The sequence below is a fragment of the Physeter macrocephalus genome, chromosome 11, assembly GCF_002837175.3.
Source record: "Physeter macrocephalus isolate SW-GA chromosome 11, ASM283717v5, whole genome shotgun sequence".
In the NCBI taxonomy this organism is placed as follows: domain Eukaryota; kingdom Metazoa; phylum Chordata; class Mammalia; order Artiodactyla; family Physeteridae; genus Physeter; species Physeter macrocephalus.
The window spans coordinates 52,555,744-52,574,291 of record NC_041224.1 but is presented as its reverse complement, the minus strand read 5'-3'; the positions used below and the strand labels follow the sequence as shown (position 1 = coordinate 52,574,291).

The 18,548-nt window shown below is 41.0% G+C and overlaps 1 protein-coding gene across 5 annotated transcripts in view; it reads right to left on the bottom strand.

The window, feature by feature from the left end:
• Positions 1–18,548, bottom strand: part of FAM81A (family with sequence similarity 81 member A) — a 127,059-nt gene that overhangs the window by 20,238 nt on the left and 88,273 nt on the right. For all 5 annotated transcript variants that reach the window (XM_007128514.4, XM_055088000.1, XM_055088001.1 and 2 more), the window contains exon 4: positions 11,504–11,622. In XM_007128514.4, the coding sequence (XP_007128576.1) occupies positions 11,504–11,622 (119 nt within the window). The remainder of the gene's footprint in view (positions 1–11,503; positions 11,623–18,548) is intronic.

The following is an 18,548-nucleotide window of genomic DNA, read 5'->3' as shown; positions in this document are numbered from 1 at the left end:
CAAAAAAAAAAAAAAAAAAAAAAAAAAAAAAAAAAAAAAAAAACCCCATTACTAAGTGTTAAGTGACAATTAAGCTGCATCTGGTGGCAGGCTTTATAGTGGCAAGTGAGTTGATGTACTTCAATTGTAGAGCTGCATCTGGTGGCAGGCTTTAAGTCAGAATCCAACACTTATTTTAGTCCACGCGTGGCCCGCCCATTATTTTATTTACCACTTCCATCCACGCCTCTTTCCCCGCACTGTGCACTTATCTCAGTCACAGTTTTGGTAAGCCCATAAGCTAACCCTAGCCAAAATGAGTAATAAACAAACGCTGCTGGAGAGCTTCTTTGAAAAGACCCAATGATGAGATAGCAGAAGTCTCTAAGACTGCCAACAAAAAGAAAGCTGCATTTAAAAGTAAATATCGAGTCCTACTTAAATTATGGGTTCATTGCAACAGGTGATTCACATTCTCCAAGCCTGCTTTGTATAATACGTGGCAACCAGCTATCCAACAAAGGCACGAAACCTTCAAAACTGCTTCTCCACATGGAGACCAAGCACCCTGCATTAAAAGACAAGCCTTTGGAGTTTTTCAAAAGAAAAAAACATGAACACGAAGAACAGAAGCAATTATTGAAGGCCACCACTTCATCAAATGTGTCTGCACTGAGAGCATGAAATGTGTCTGCATTGCTAAAGCTAAGAAGCCCTTTACTGTTGGTGAAGAGTTGATCCTGTCTGCTGCTAAGGACATTTGTCGTGAACTTTTAGGAGAGGCTGCAGTTCAAAAGGTGGCACGTGTTCCTCTTTTGGCTAGCACCATAACTAGATGAACTGATGAAACAGCAGAGGATACTAAGGCACAACTGTTAGAGAGTCACCATGGTATGCAATCCAGGTTGACGAGTCTACCAAAGTTGACAACAAGGCAACAATGCTTGTTTTTGTGCGATACACTTTTCAGGAGGATGTGCATGAGGTTATGTTATGTGCACTTTTGTTGCCAACCAACACCAGAGCTGCAGAACTATTAGAGTCCTTTGAATGATTACATATCAGGAAAACTGAATTGGTCATTTTGTGTCAGTATATGCACAGACAGAGCGGCTGCCATGACTGGACAGCTTTCTGGTTTCACTACTCAGGTCAAAGAGGTCGCTTCTGAATGTGAGTCTACACACTGTGTCACCCATAGAGAAATGATGGCTAGCCGAAAAATGTCACCTGGACTTAACAAATGTTTTGCAGGATGTGATTAAAATTATCAACCACATTAAAGTACATGCCCTTAACTCATGTCTGTTCGCCCAGCTCTGTGAGGAGATGGACGTAGAGCACACACGTCTTCTCTTATACACAAAAGTGAGATGGCTTTCTAAAGGTAGAAACTGGTCACTGACCAGAGTTTTTGAGTTACGAGAGCCGCTCCAGAGATTTTAGAATAACAGTCACCAGTGGCAGCATATTTCAGTGACACAGAATGGGTCACAAAACTTGCTTACTTGTGAGAAATATTCAACCTGCTCAGCGAACTCAATCTGTCACTTCAGGGGAGAACCACAACTGTGTTCAGGTCGGCAGATAAGGTGGCTGCATTCAAAGCCAAACTGGAATTATGGGGGCAACGACTGAACATTAGGATTTTTGACATGTTTCAAACATTAGCAGAGATTTTGAAAGAGACTGAGCCAGGGCCTTCTTTCTCCCAGCTGGTGCATGGTCACCTATCTCAGCTTTCAGAAGAGTTTGAGCATTACCTCCCAACCACAAAAGACCCCCAAACTGGGAAGGAATGGATCCGCGACCCATTTGTGAATAAGCCAGGTGAATCGACTTTGCCCATGCTAGAAGAGGATCAACTCCTTGAGATTGCAAATGACGGTGGCCTTAAAAGTATGTCTGAGACAACTTCATATGATCTGGATTAAGGTGAAGGCGGAATAGCCTGAGATTGCCACAAAAGCACTGAAAAGCCTGCTTCCATTTCCAACATCCTGCAGAGTTTTCTTCAGTGACAGCAACCAAAACAAGATTACGGAGTAGACTAGACATAAGCAACACACTTCGGGTGTCACTGTCTCCCATCATCCCCAGATGGGACCATCTAGTTGCAGGAAAACAAACTCAGGGCTCCCACTGATTCTGCACTATGGTGAGCTGTATAATTATTTCATTATACATTACAATGTAATAATAATAGAAATAAAATGCACAATAAATGTAATGTGCTTGAATCATCCCAAAACCGCCCCCCCTCTGCCCCGGTCCGTGGAAAAACTGTCTTCCACAAAATTGGTCCCTGGTGCCAAAAAGGTTGGGGACCGCTGGCCTAAAATATATCCATCTATATATTTCTATTAAGTTTTAAGTCTTATGTTTAGCATTTAAGTCCTTTACTCATCTGGAGTGGATTTTGTATCTGGTGTGAGGCAGGAAAAAAAGGATCTTTTTCGATATGGATAATAAATTTTCTAGCTCCATTTACAGAACAATCCCTCCTTTCTCCACTGATCTGCTGGGCCATCTATCACATATACCAAAGTCCCAGACATGTGTGGTTCAATTTCTGGACTTTCTATCCTATTCCATTGTTCAGTTTCTCTATCCCTAAGCCAACAACATACCATCTAATTACTGTAGTTTCATAACAAGTCTTGCTATCATCTGGTAGGGCAATTCTCCCCTCCTTGGTCATCTTCAGAAGTGTCATGGATATTTTTTACTCTTAACCCTGACATACAAACATTAGGATCATCTTATCAAGTTTCTCTGTAAAACTCTGAATTCTAATTGGAATTCCATTGATTCTAAAGATTAATTTGTGAAAACTGATACTTTTAAAGATATTAAGATTTCCTACCCTTGAATATAATACCCGTTTCTATTTACTAATGTTTTCTTATTATTTCTTTTTCTTTTTTTAAAATTAAATTTATTTATTTATTTTTGGCTGCACTGGGTCTTTGCTGCTGCACACAGGCTTTCTCTAGTTGCGGCGCGCAGGGGCTACTCTTCATTGAGGTGTGCGGGCTTCTCACTGTGGTGGCTTCTCTTGTTGCGGAGCACGGGCTCTAGGCGTGCAGGGTTCAGTAGTGGTGGCACGCAGGTTCAGTAGCTGTGGCGCACGGGCTTAGTTGCTCCACGGCATGTGGGATCTTCCCAGACCAGGGATCAAACCTGTGTCCCCTGCATTGTCAGGCAGATTCTCAACCACTGTGCCACCAGGGAAGCCCCTCTTATTATTTCTTAATCAAATTTAAAAATTTTTTCAAGAAGTCTTGAATAATTTTTGTTATATCTATGCCTAGTTATTACACACTCTGATTTTATTTTAAATGGTATCTTCATTTTAAGTATGTTTTCTAGTTGTTTGCTATTGGTTTACAGTAAGGAAACTGACCTTTGTACATTAATATATATAGCCACCTTGCTAAATTTACATTAACAGATTAAGAGAGAAAATTTATCTGATGATTTGAACAGATGCAAAAAACATTTGAGAAAACTCAAGACAAATTATAAAGATTCTTAGTAAATTTGGAATGTAAGAAAACATGCTGAATCTGATAAATCCATGTTTTATTATCATCCAAAAATGGAAAGCCTCTGGAAGTATTCTCATTAAAGCTGAAAACCAGAGAAAGATGCCTATTACCACAATTTCTACTTAACTGTATTGAAGATTTTAGCCTGTACAAGATGACAAGAAAAAGAGACTAAGGATATGAGGATCAGAAAAGAAGAAATTAAATTGTCATTATTTGTAGATGATATCATTTCTACAGAACCCCCCCCAAGTCTACAAATCAGAATCATAAGTGAAATAAAATAATTATTTTGCAATAATTCATTTAATGTCTCTCTCTCCTGCTAGAAAGAATATAAGCTGCATTTAAGGAAGAAGGACAACTGCCTTTTTCATCACTAAAACCCTAGTGCCTAGCACATTGCCTTACATGTAGTAGGGGCTCAATAAATATTTGCAAATGAATGACTCTAAGGAATAGTACTACATACCATGCACTGTACAAGATACATGACATATATTAGTTCATCTACTCCTCACAAATCATCCCCACTCCACAAATGATGGTTAAAAACAACACCAAATACAGACCCTTCTTTTTAATTTTGAGCTCACAATTTTTAAGCAAAACATGATTTAAATCGTATTTGGGAAAATCTGAGGTTTTAACATATTATAGAAAGGCATTATTTTCCAATCCAAATAGAAGCTTATCGGCTAGAAACTGTCAGGTATCACTACATCAGACCAGTTCACCATCTTTACAAAGCTGTTCAAGGGACAGACTATGTTTGAAGAAGTTACTTGAAAAGCTCTCAGAATGACCCCAAAGCTCATGGCTCACACATTTGCACTAGCTATAGCTTGGCTTCCATATTTTGTCTCACTTGGAAACACAAATACTACTACATAAATTTCCATTAATACAGGAGTGGCTAAATACGTTCAAATATGGTACATACATATAGCAGAATACTCTCTATCCAATTAAAAAGTATGCCAGACCTGTGTGCATACTAGAAGGAGGCCCAAAGTATATTGTTATGTAGAAACAAGTGGCAGAATAGCATGTAGAATACTTTGTAAAATTAAAATCCCACTATTAGGTAATTATTACACTGCAAATCATTACATTACTGTAATGATAAATTATCTTATAATTATGTATGAGAAAAGTCTAAAAGAACAGATACCAAACTGTTAACATTAATTACCTCTAAGAAGTAAAACAGAGCTAGGAGCTGGTGAGCCTCCATTCTTCTACTTCATGTATTTCATAGTATTTCTGACTGTTTATCACAAGCATATACCATTTCTGTTCCTTTATAAGTACAAGGGCAGGGTAGGCAGGGGATGCAGGGAGGGACACAGGGTGGGATACCAAAGCCTCCCATCAGGAAATATACACAGTGAAATCAACTGTGGTTTTCTTAGGTAATAACAATGTATTCTCAAACGTTTCAGGAAAAAATTTCTTTTTGAAAGAATAATAGAGTAAGTTACTTGTAATAATGATAGAGTAAGTAAAATGCTAACAGTTGGTAAATCTTGCAAGTTTTCTATAAGTTTAGAATTATTTCAAATATATATATATATATATGAAAAAAGGATAAGCAATATTACTCTCTCAGCTAGTACTGAATCAAAGACATCATTCTTCTCTTTTCGAAAAACACACTCATAAAAGGCAGCCTCGGGGCTCGAATATAGCTGCGTGTGTGACTCAGCTGCTTTAGTTAAACAAGAATTTGCAATGAATCTGACCAGTTGTCCTGTTTCATCCTGAAGTTATATTATAGACGAACTGATAATGCACTCATTGCAAATTTTCCCTTTTCGGGTCTTTGGGCAGCTGTATCTCCCTGGTACAGTTCTTGGTTGTGGCCATCAGGTGGCAGAATGACTTTATCACTTGGCTATCAGATCAATGATGGCAGGGAGGTGGTCAGAAGTCCAGAACAGAGTCCCGAAGGTCTAGCAACAGACATGACTTGGGCACCATGCTTAGGCAGATCTTCTCTTACAGCTTATGAGATGTGGTATATGGCATTGAAAAGGCAATGACACTTACATAATGCCTACGTCATTCACCTTACTTTATCTCTTCACGTCGGCATTTCATAATCTTGCAACCTTACATAGGTGAGTACAGTACAATAAGATATTTTGAGAGAGAGACCATACTCACATAAGATTCGTTATAGTAAATTGTTATAATTTTCTATTTTATTATTAATTATTGTTAATCTCTTATTTTGCTTACTTTATAAATTAAACTTTATCACAGAGATGTATGTATAGGAAAAAACATAGTATATATAGGGTTCAGTGCTATCCTTGGTTTCAGGTATCCACTGGGAGTCTTGGGATGTATTCCCTTGGGACTACTGTATCATAATCTAAGCCTCCAACATGGGTGTTATCCATGGCCTAACAAAATATTGGCATTATCAAGAGGTTCCATGATATAAAAACACATCTTACAACTATATCAACTTAAACTCCTAGGTGCCCATCACTGCATAACCACTGATAGAGTGCTTTGGGTTTTGGGGTTTTCTTTGTTTTGCTTTCTGCTAGTTATTAAATTGTAGTGAATGACATTCGTATGAAATATCTCTAGTTCCAGCTTGATGTCTTTCAATCAACAGCAATAAAGCTAATGTAAATTGAAAAAAAAAAGGCAATGACACTTAAAACATTAAGTTGCTCATCTTCCATATTATAATAATTATTATATATATAATTATTGTATGTATACATCATTAAGCCCTTAAGTGCTGGCGATAATTTAACTGAATCAGACTACATAGAAATTTACATCCCAGGACATTGTCAAAAACAGCAGAACATGACATATACACACTACTATATATAAAAGAGATAACCAACAAGGACCTACTATATAGCACAGGGAATTATACTGAATATTTTGTAATAACCTATAAGGAAAAAGAATCTGAAAAAAAATTTTATATATATATATATATATATGTCACTGTCTGTACTGTACACCTAAAACTAGCATGATATTGTAAATCAACTATTCGTCAATTTTTTTAAAAAGAATTATATTGGGGATACTAGGTTGTGTAATAATACAATAAAAATAATTAAAAAGCATATGTTTGGAAAGAAGAAAAAAAGTAAGCAAATGGGAAAAAAAAAAAAGAAAGAAAACAGTAGAGCAATCTGCCAGGAATTAGTGGAACCTAAGATTTGGATGTGACACCAACATAGGCAGGCAGCTTTATAAAATATGAGGGGAAGAGACGGTCACAGAGAGAGAGCTTTGGTAAAACCACTATCATCACAGGCTGACTGTGCAGTGTCTGAGGACCAACATCAGTCCTAACATGAGAGGCTTCATAGTGCAGGAGAAACAGACATGACTAAAATAGTCCAGCTAAGTCACTAACCAAACAAACAACAAAAACAAGCCCGAGGGCATCAGTATCCAGGATTGCTACAAAATACTACCTAAAACGTCCAGTTTTTTTTTTTTTTTGGCCGTGCCACATGGCATGCAGGATCTTAGTTCCCCGACCACGGATCAAACCCGTGCCCCCTGCAGTGGAAGAACGAAGTCTTAACCACTGGACTTCCAGGGAAGCCCCAAACATCCAGTTTTTCTTTCTTTTTTTTTTTAAACATCTTTATTGGAGTATAATTGCTTTACAATGTTGTGTTAGTTTCTGCTTTATAACAAAGTGAATCAGTTATACATATACCTATGTTCCCACATCTCTTCCCTGAAGCGTCTCCCTCCCTCCCACCCCTCTAGGTGGTCACAAAGCACCAAGCTGATCTCCCTGTGCTATGCAGCTGCTTCCCATTAGCTAGCTATTTTACGTTTGGTAGTGTATGTATGTCCGTGCCAGTCTCTCACTTTGTCACAGCTTACCCTTCCCCCTCCCCATATCCTCAAGTCCATCATCTAGTAGGTCTGTCTATTCCCGTCTTGCCCCTAGGTTCTTCATGACCTTTTTTTTTTTCTTCTTAGATTCCATATATATGTGTTAGCATATGGTATTCGTTTTTCTCTTTCTGACTTACTTCACTCTGTATGACAGACTCCAGGTCCATCCACCTCACTACAAATAACTCAATTTCATTTCTTTTTATGGCTGAGTAATATTCCATTGTATATATGTGCCACATCTTCTTTATCCATTCATCTGTTGATGGACACTTAGGTTGCTTCCATGTCCTGGCTATTGTAAATAGAGCTGCAATGAACATTTTGGTACATGACTCTTTTTGAATTATGGTTTTCTCAGGGTATATGCCCAGTAGTGGGATTGCTAGGTCATATGGTAGTTCTATTTTTAGGTTTTGTTTGTTTGTTGTTTTTTCTTTGCAGTACGCGGGCCCAGCGGCCATGCCTCACAGGCCAGGCCGCTCTGTGGCATGTGGGGTCTTCCTGGACCGGGGTACGAACCCGTGTCCCCTGCATCGGCAGGCGGACTCTCAACCACTGCGCCACCAGGGAAGCCCTATTTTTAGTTTTTTAAGGAACCTCCATACTGTTCTCCATAGTGGCTGTATCAATTTACATTCCCACCAGCAGTGTAAGAGGGTTCCCTTTTCTCCACACCCTCTCCAGCATTTATTGTTTGTAGATTTTTCAAACATCCAGTTTTTAACAAAAGTTGTAAGACATAGAAAGAAACAGGAAAATGTGAAATAAACACAGAGGAAAAAGCAGGCAAAAGAAACTGCCTGTGAGAGAGCACAGAGGTCAAATTTAAAAGACAAAAACTTCAAGGCAGCCATTATAAATATAGATGATTAAAGAAATAAAGGAAACTTGCTTTAAAAAGTAAAGGAAGAGGGCTTCCCTGGTGGTGCAGTGGTTGATAGTCCGCCTGCCGATGCAGGGGACACAGGTTCGTGCCCTGGTCCGGGAGGGTCCCACATGCTGCGGAGCGGCTGGGCCCGTGAGCCATGGCCACTGAGCCTGCGCGTCCGGAGCCTGTGCTCCGCAACGGGAGAGGCCACAACAGTGAGAGGCCCGCGTACCACAAAAAAAAAATAAATAAATAAAAAAAGTAAAGGAAGAGATAATGACAATGTCTCATCAAGCAGAGAATACCAATAAAGAGACAGAATTTTTTTTTTTTAAAGAACCAAGCAGACCCAATCAAGAACATAAAAAGAAAACCCTTAGAATGGGGGAAATTTTTTTCAAATCAGATATCTGACAAGAGAATTGTACCTAGACTATAAAAAGAACTACTACAACTCAATAATTTTTTAAAAACCCCTCAATTTGAGAAGGGGCAAAGGATCTGAATAAACAGTTCTCCAAAGAAGATATACAGATGACCAATAAGTACATTAAATGATGTTCACCACCTTTAGTTATTAGGGAAATGCAAATCAAAACCACAGCAAGACGCCACTTCACACTCACTAGCTTGGCTATAATCAAAATGACATATAACACGTGTGGAAGAGGATGTATAGAAACCAGAGCCTCATACGCTGCTGCTGGCAACATAAAATGGTGCAGCCATTTTGGAAAACAGTCTGGCTGCTCTGTTCCTCAAAGGGTAAAATACAGAGTTACCATATTACTCAACAACTATACTCCTAGGTATACACATCCAAGGGAAATGAAAACATATGACCATACAAACTTGTACGTGAATGTTCAAAACAGCATTATTTATAATGGCCAAAAAATTTTAACTTGATGATATCCAATTTATCTATTTTTTTCTTTACACCGGGACTTGCTTACCCTGAGGGAACTTGCACACCTGCCTCAGTACACAGGTATTTCTCCTCTAAGGCTCTGACACCATCCAAAGAGACCTCAGAAAGTGGATGAAGCCACTGAGTCTTGGACAAATGAAGATGATAAGCCAAATAATGGACCAAATGTCTTGTTAGGAACAGGAAAGCTAAACTCTGAGCTCTGCATTAGGGAGGGGTAGGAAACTCTCTGAGACAGTCTTGTTTAGGGTGTGTTCTGCTTAGTGGGGTAGGGGTGTCTGTCACCTCCATAGAGAATTTGCCTTTGCCCTTTCCAGCTGGATCTCCAGGGAGGAATCAGGACCTGTTTCCTATCAATTACTTCACCAATGGATCCATGAACACTATAAGATAAAACCTGAAATAATATTGCAGCCTAGTAATTTAAGACTATCACTGTAAAAGTTCATATCCTCTCAACACCATGATATAATTAATGCAAGAAAACCAAAACTTTGCCAAGGAATTTTTATTTCACATGAGTTTGTTTCAACAAAGTCTCATTAGCGTTCCAGGAAAAAGATGAATATAGCCACAAAACAAAGCAAAAATATGTGGTGCTTCCAACACGTTTTTTATTGTTTCGGAGTAGAAGCATTTGTTACAGAGAAAGAAGAAGCTGGGTCGAGAAGTTAGTAAGAAACTGCAGAAGAAAAATGTAAAATTCCTGAAAGTATTTCAAAATTTTGTAATTAGAACCAGTATTATGAGGATAATTTCACTGCTGCTGCTCCTGAGATAATAATAGGTCCCATTTGCTCTATATCCACTCCATACCATGCACACACTAAGCCTCTTACATATATCGCCTTGCTTAATCTTCATCCGCAACTCAAGTGACTAGGAAAATTTCCCAAGTTCTCCTGAAGTTCCTACTCTGCCCTGTAGCTCTGAAGCTCCTCAACTCCTCACAGTTCTGAGAGGTATAAGAGAGCCGGAGTTTCTTTTCAGCTGATCTCCACAGAAAAGATTCAAGTTTTTTCAGTCCAATTACAGTGATTTTCCAAATCATTAACTCATCCAAACATTTATTGAGTGCCTACTGTTTTCCAGAGACTGTTCTATGCACTGAGGGTACAAAAATAAAAGATGCGGTACTCCACCCCAAGACAACAGAGAGACTCAATAGTACAGAGAGTGGGGTACCTGGGAAGACTTCCTGGAGGAGGCGACACTTAAGCTGAATTTTAAAGGCTGACTAGAAGTTAGAAAAGAAGGGGAAAAGGCACGCTAGGTACAAGAACAGCATGTGCAAAGGCACAGATATAGAAGAGCATGGCCCATTCAGGGAACAGCAAGCAGTGGATTACTGCTGAAAGGTACAGTGCGAGGGTAGAGAGAGGTAAGGGGGTCAACAGGGTATCTCTCACCAAGGGCCATACTGAGACTGGAGTTCACCCAGATGAGGACAGAAAATCACACAAGAGTAGAACCAGGAGCCCTTTGCTTTGAGACACATGTTCATCCAGTGGACCCTAATACACAGGCCAAATATTCAGGGCCCTTCATGTGTTGTCTGCACAAATACCCCCTAACACCCCAAAGAGGCCTTGGATCCTGTGGGTCCCCTTTTCCCTCTCCCACCCTTTGCAGGCCACTTTCATCCTCGCCTCAGGATGATTTGAATCCCGTATTATCTCCACAGCTCCTGTGTACACTCGTGCTTGACCCTTAACAGCAACAGAGGGCAGAAGAGGCCTGCAAATGCTTTAGAGATTGTGCACCTCCAGCAAGCTCCCAGGTGACAGGGACGCTACTGGTCCATGGGGCACCCTTTCAGTAGTGAGTGCCTAGAACAGCACTCTTCCTCCTACCTGAGGGGAAAGATCTCTTTTTCAAATGTACAATCTACCATGGACCAATACTTTCAGAAAATAAGATAAAAATGAATGATGAGAAAAGTGAAATTTAAAAAAGACACAAAAACTATACGTCCCAACTCTGTATTATTGGGCTCAGTAAACATAACATTAATCTAGCAAATTACTCAGGTCAACTGAGCCCTCCCCTCGTCAACTCCTGCACACACAGCTCCAACTACAGAAGCACAAGAAATCAGGGCTGCTCAAAACAAGGTCTAACTGCCACTGCTACATTTTATGGGCAAAAGAGAGGATGTACTAGAAGAAGCAAAGGATTTGCTCTGGGGCTTCATGAATATATTCCCCACTAAAATGGAGTTGATGAAAACTCGCTCCTGATACATAGGGGCACAAACATCTGACCACCTACCTGGCCACTCGTCCCCGGAGATCTCCCAGGCCGGAGAGCTGCCGCAACTCCAGAGACTTTAAGGCAGAATTTGTTCCATAGCTAATGTTGTCCCGGGCGCGGATCTGCTCCTGGAGTACCTGAGCAACACACAAAAACACTAACGGAGTCATCTGGGAATTCACATGCTGCCACAGAAGCATTTTATGCTTTTGGCAAAAACAAGAATGTTCAACTCCTTTCAGAAGAGGATCCTTTGTAATAGTCACCTGATATACATGGAGAACCAGGGGCTTAGAAGAGAGACCTCAGAGATGACACTTGGACCAAGGCCCTGCATTTACCAGTAAAAACACTGAGACTCAGATGTCAGGTGACTTGATGGAGGTCCCGCTGCAGGAAGAGGCAAAGCTGAGACTAGAAGCCTGGACTCGTGGAGCACAGGTCAGAGGTCTTACCCCGCTCCAGGGTGCTTTTTTTTTTTTTTTTTTTTGTGGTACGCGGGCCTCTCACTGCTGTGACCTCTCCTGTTGCGGAGCGCAGGCTCCAGACACGCCCAGCCGCTCCGCGCCATGTGAGATCTTCCCGGACTGGGGCACGAACCTGCGTCCCCTGCATCGGCAGGCGGACTCTCAATCACTGTGCCACCAGGGAAGCCCTAGGGTGCTTTTTAATAGTCATTGTTTTAGGCGAACGATCCCTAAATCTGGGAAATAATAAATCAAGAAAAAGGGGGGGAAGAGGGGCATCAGACAAAGAGGTCCAAATTCCAGTCCCTCCAGCTGTGTGATCCTGGGAAAGTGTCTAAAGTTTTCTGAGCTTCCTTTTCCTCATCTGTTGATAGTAATGGTGATTATACTCTTAAGGCCTCTTTATGGGAACATTACATAAGATAGTGCATACAAAGCACTTAGCACAATGCCTAGTACATGGTAAATACAGCAAATGCTAATGATTCTTTCTAGTACCTATTCGTAAAAACATTTATACAGTACTAATGGTAGAATGTGTCTCAGAGAAAAGACATTAAATGAAAGCAGAACTACTGGAAGATCGAATGACCCAACACAAAAGCATGGACTCATGGAGCATCCATCCTGGGAAATCTGCAAAGGAATGATGGAGATGAAGAGGGCATCCGTGGTGTTTATTGAGTATGTCCTGGGAGGAGCCCAGGGCTGCGATACACGCTGACATGCACAAATCCACACAGCGCCCTGTGAGGGAGGAACTCTCAGAAGCCCTGTGTTATAGACCAGGAAGTGAGGCACCAACAGCTGAACTGATATACCCAACATCACCTGGGGAGCAAGTGGCTAGCTGGGACTGACCCAGGCAGCCTGGCTCGAGAATCCAAGCTCATAACCACGCTGCAATGCTGCCTGCCAAACCAGCAAAGAATCTGAGACAGAAGCACTAAGGACAGACAGACAGATATGAAAACCCAAGCCCTAGGTTACACAAGACCCCTCAAAAGCAAAAGTTTGCATCAGATGTTTCTTTGAACATTTCCTTATCCTTTTTGCTCAGCGCCTCCTTTCCCCCTCCCTCCTCCTCTCCCTGTATTCTGTCCTCCACACTCCCCCCACCCCATTACCACACTCTTTCCTTTTTTTTTAATAAATGTATTTATTTATTTATTTGGCTGCATTGGGTCTTCACTGCTGCTCACAGGCTTTCTCTAGTTGCGGAGAGCGGGAGCTACTCTTCGTTGCAGTACGCAGGCCACTGTGTGGTTGCTTCTCACCAACAGTGTGGTAGCTTCTCTTGTTGCGGAGCACAGGCTCTAGGTGCACGGGCTTCAGCAGTTGTGGCACACGGGCTCAGTAGTTGTGGTGCACGGGCTTAGTTGCTCCACGGCATGTGGGATCTTCCTGGACCAGGGCTTGAACCCATGTCCCCTGCACTGGCAGGTGGATTCTTAACCACTGCGCCACCAGGGAAGTCCCTCCTTCTTTTCAAAGAGAAAGATTTTGATTTCTCGTATCGTTTCCCTTTCAGCCATTTTTTAAAAATTTCCGATTTGCCTGATGTCAACTTGAGTATTTATTCTCTTTTGCTTTCTTTGTTTTGTTTTTTGTTGTTGTTGTTATTTTAAAAGATGAGTACCAAGTTCCTTTATTTTAACTATTTCTTTCTTAATAATGAAGACATTTTCTTTTTAGTACAGTATTTTCTGTGTCCACGGGTTGTGTGTGAAGTGTTTCCTTTTTTTTTTTTTTTTTTTTTTGCGGTACGCGGGCCTCTCACTGTTGTGGCCTCTCCCGTTGCAGAGCACAGGCTCCGGACGTGCAGGCTCAGTGGCCATGGCTCACGGGCCTAGCCTCTCTGCAGCATGTGGGATCTTCCCGGACCGGGGCACGAACCCGTGTCCCCTGCATTGGCAGGCGGACTCTCAACCACTGCGCCACCAGGTAAGCCCAAGTGTTTTCTTTTTAATTGTTTTAATTTCAGTTTTGAATTCCTCTTTGGTCTAAGGATATCTAGGTATCTAAAGATTACTTAGAATTGTATTTCTTCATTTTCAAGGAGTTTTTTTTCTATCATTTTTACTCTTTATTTCTAATTGTACTGGCTTATGATCAAAAATATGATCTGTAATATATTTAATTTTTTGAATGTATTGTGGTTTGCTTTGTGGCACATGACTGATTTTTCAAAAGTTTCATGCAAAAAACTATTCAAGGAACAAAAGGTTCAATATTGCATATTAGATTGAGCTTGCTGACTTATTTATTTTTGTCTACTAGATCACTTCAACTATGAAAGAGGTGTTATGAATTCTTACACTGTAAGATACTTACATCAAGGTCTCCTTACATTTTTAATGCTGTTTACTTTACATATTTAGCTGCCATTTTATTTGGGCATACAGATTTAAGATCAAAGTGGCCATAGCCATTATATAATAACCTTTCTAATCTGATTTAGTGTTTGTAATATTAAGTTTCATCTTACCTAATATTAATATTGCTACTATACTTTATAAATAATAAAGCAAATATCTGCTTGGTCTAACTATACACCAGACACTGTTCTAAGTGCTATAGGTATGGTAACTGGTTTAATTCTCACGCTATGAAGGAGGGACTATTATTATCCCCATTTCACAGGTGGTGAAATCTCTAAGTGATCAAGTAACTTGCCCAAAGCCACAGTCAATACTTGAGGGAGCTAGGATTTGCACCAGGAGTTTGGCTCCACAGACTGTGCTCTCAATCATGACATTATGCTGCCTTCTATTTTCATTCGTCCTTCTATCTCACTTTCTTTTTTTTAAATTTTATTAAAGTATTGTTGATTTACAATGTTGTGTTAATTTCTTCTGTGCAGCAAAGTGACTCAGCTATACATTATACATATCTATATATGTATCTATAGATATATATATATTCTTTATATACATATTCTTTTTCATATTCTTTCCCATTATGGTTTGTCACAGAATATTGAATATAGTTCCCTGTGGTACACAGTAGGACCTTGTTGTTACACCTCACTTTAGATTTACAATTTATGGTGCTTTTTGTTGTTGTTTCATTTCTCCTTTTCCCTATTTTGACTGGTTTAATCAGGTTACCGTTCATTGCCTTTTCTCCCCTTGTTAACTGGGGAATGTTCTGGCCATTGCTAGTCCATGAACGGCTACCTCCCCTTTCCCAACATTTATAACCATGTACGCACCTACTCCAAGCTCTATCCCTGCACAGCACCCCTCTCCTCCACACGAGACACTTACTTAGCACATTCACACCCACCCTCCTTCATCCTTCAACCCCAGATGATTTAAGGGAAGGATTTTTACTTTTCTCCCCCTCTTGCTTTTCCCCACACCAACTAGGCTTTGCTAAAATAACTTAATACTTCTGGTTGGGAGACAATTAGAATTTTGCTTGTAGAATGGCCCTTCTTTTTCAATTATCTTTTTTTCTTCTTCTTTTTTAGCACTCTGTTACCCAGTCCCAGGCATTTATCGATATCCATTTACATGAAATGACAGGTCTTTTTCTAAGGATCACTGATTACCTTTGTGCCTCTCCTTTTCATTTCCCCCTATGTTAGGGTCTCTGTGCATAGTCGCTGTGTGTTGGTTAGAGTCCTTCCTCTAGCATTTTCCTCAGACCAGGCACTTGGATGAAAGACTCTCTGGATCCCTGCCGTGTCTATTATCTTCCTCCCTCGCTCTGAAGGGTGGGTGATAAACTGAAAGGGTATGAAATTCTTGACCTAAAGGCCTTTCCTTCCAGCGAACTTTGAAGCTGACAGGAAGTCTGATGCTTCTTCCTCTGAAAGCACCTTGGCTCCTTATGCCTAGATGCTTGTTTTCCATCTTTAGAGTTCAGGATTTTTATCAGAATGTACCTAATTGTGGATTTTTTTAAAAAAATTCTATTCTACCTAGAACTCATTGAACACTTCAAACTGTAGTGTCAGATTTATTTTCAACTTGGGTAAATTTTCTTCTTCTATGTAATTATTGTTTTTTCTTTTCCCTGTTTCTTTGTCTCCTTCTGGAATTCCTATTATTCACATGCTGGGTGTCCTGGATCTGTCCTCTAAGTCTTGTATCTTTTCCCCCATGGTTTCTCTCTCTTTGTATCTGGCACTGATGTTTCAGCACTTCTTCTACTTTGTCTTGTGGGTAACTAATTCAATTCATAAAAGTAACCATCCTTGCCTCTAGTTCATCTACTGACTTTTAAAAATTTAAGTTCAAGGAAGAAATTTTATGTTGTACCTGGATCTCCTTAAGCACTCTGTCTTATTACTCAGTTGGAGCTGTTGTAACAAAACACCACAGACTGAGCGACTCATAAACAAAAAACATTTCTTTCTTGCAGTTCTGAAGGCCAGGAACTCTAAGATCCAGGTGCCAGCGTGGTCGTGTCCTATGAGGGCTCTCTTCCTAGCTTGCAGACTGTTGCCTTCTCACCATGTCCTCACGTGCCAGAAAGAGGAAGCTCTGGTCTCTCTTTCTCTTCTTATAAGAGCACTAATCCCATCATAAGGGCCCCACCCCCATGACCTCATCCTAAACCTAGTCACCACCCGAAGGCCCCACCTCTAAATACCATCACATTGGGGGTTAGAGCTTCAAACATATGAATTTGGGGGAGGGGACACAAACATTCAGGCTATAACATACCCTAATTATTTTTCATGCAAGGGCCACCTGTTTCCTATTTCATTTGGGTCTGTTCTAAGGGCTGTGCTTATTCTTCCTCCCTCTGGCTGCCGGGCCCACTTAAGTGTGATGTTTCTTTTTGTTCTCCGCTCACTGGAGTGAGATTAAGTAGGCAGTCCTAGGTGTAATGGAAGGAGCTTATGAGCTGGAGGTGCAGCCAATGAGAGCACAGAGCCAGGGTCCAGGTGAGGTGCTGGGAGGAAGCATCTCTGTGTCCTTCTCTCTGCAGCCCTCCCAGCCTGGAGCCAGCTGGGACACAGCCCATCTCTACAGCCCCTCCTCGCCTGCCTCCACCTCGGTAAGGACAGGAGACCAGCTCAGACACATGGTGCGCAGGCCAGTGAGACCGGCCTTCTCTCTCTTACTCCTAAACCATGGCGTCTAGGACCTCTCTCCCAGGCTCTCCCCAGCCAGGTCTCTGCTGGCTCCTCCAGGCCTTCCTGCCTGCCCATCCCAGCTGTTCAGGAAGGTGGCACTGGAACTGGGAATAGGGAAGAAGGCACACTAAGCCACTACCTTCCTATCACCTCCTGCACCAATCTAGAGGTTTAAAGATACATTCATGTGTAGTTACTTGTTACCATTTCTAGAAGTTTAGATGATTTCCGGTATACTGTCAGTTTGCAGTCCAATTTGCAAATGAATGGGGAAGCCCTATTAGACAATAGATTTATGCTTGCATAAATCGTTTTTGTACTTCCTTCTATCAACTATATTTTTAAAATTAATTTATTTATTTATTGGCCACGCCGTGCAGCATGTGGGACCTCAGTTCCCCAACCAGGGATCGAACCCATGCCCCCTGCAGTGGAAGTGTGGAGTCTTAACCACTGGACCGCCAGGGAAGTTCCACTATCAACTATTTTTTAAGTATAACATATATGCAGAATAGTACACTTATATACATTTTTTTAGGATTTTCAAACTTCCTTGTAAAAAGCAGAAATGAGGAATGTGAGGATTCTGTGTTTTCCTTATTGGAAACCTGGCTGGAGTCACCACTGACGGAGTGACACTGACAGTGACAGTAAAAAAATTTCACTGGAAGGAATTTGGAACTGCTAGACCTATCTGTTATTTGCTGTAGTTTCCAGCTTTTTCTGAATGAACCTGCTCAACAGAAAAGAAGAATGCAAACCAGTTACAATCACCTGTGAATGATAAAACGTTAGTCATTGGAACACACTCTTGCAAGAAAACTTGAGATCTGACTACTCTGGTTCTGACACTCCCACTGATGAGAAGGCAATGGGGAGCGCTTTCTCTTTTAATGGGAGATAACGCTTATTTGTCACAGTTGATAGAAAGTAATACTTATTTTTTTGTACATAATGCTTCAAATCTTTGTTTATAATACGGCTTAAGACCATGGGTTCTCAACCATCTTTGGGGTGTGTAAGGATCCCCAAGTGGCTTGTTAAACACACCGGTTCCTGGGCCCTACTCCCAGGGAATCAAAGCGAGGGAATGGGCCCAGAAATGCAGATGGTCATGGTCCACAGACCACTCCTGGAGAAACACTGCATTAGACACTGGAGAAATGACAAAGGCTCCAACCAATCATTTCATTTGATTGTTTCTCAGTCAAAAAAAATCACTAAGCAAAGACCGTGAAGAGCAATTCACCAAACAGGTGCTAAAAATAATTAAACAACACATTTTTTAAAAGGTTCAGCCTTTCTGGGACTTCCCTGGCGGTTCAGTGGTTAAGACTTCGCCTTCCAATGCAGGGGTTGCGGGTTCGATCACCTGGTTGGGTTCGGCTAAGATCCCACGTGCCTCACGGCTAAAAAACTAAAACATAAAACAGAAGCAAGAGGACTTCCCTGGTGGCGCAGTGGTTGAGAATCCGCCTGCTAATGCAGGGGACACGGGTTCGAG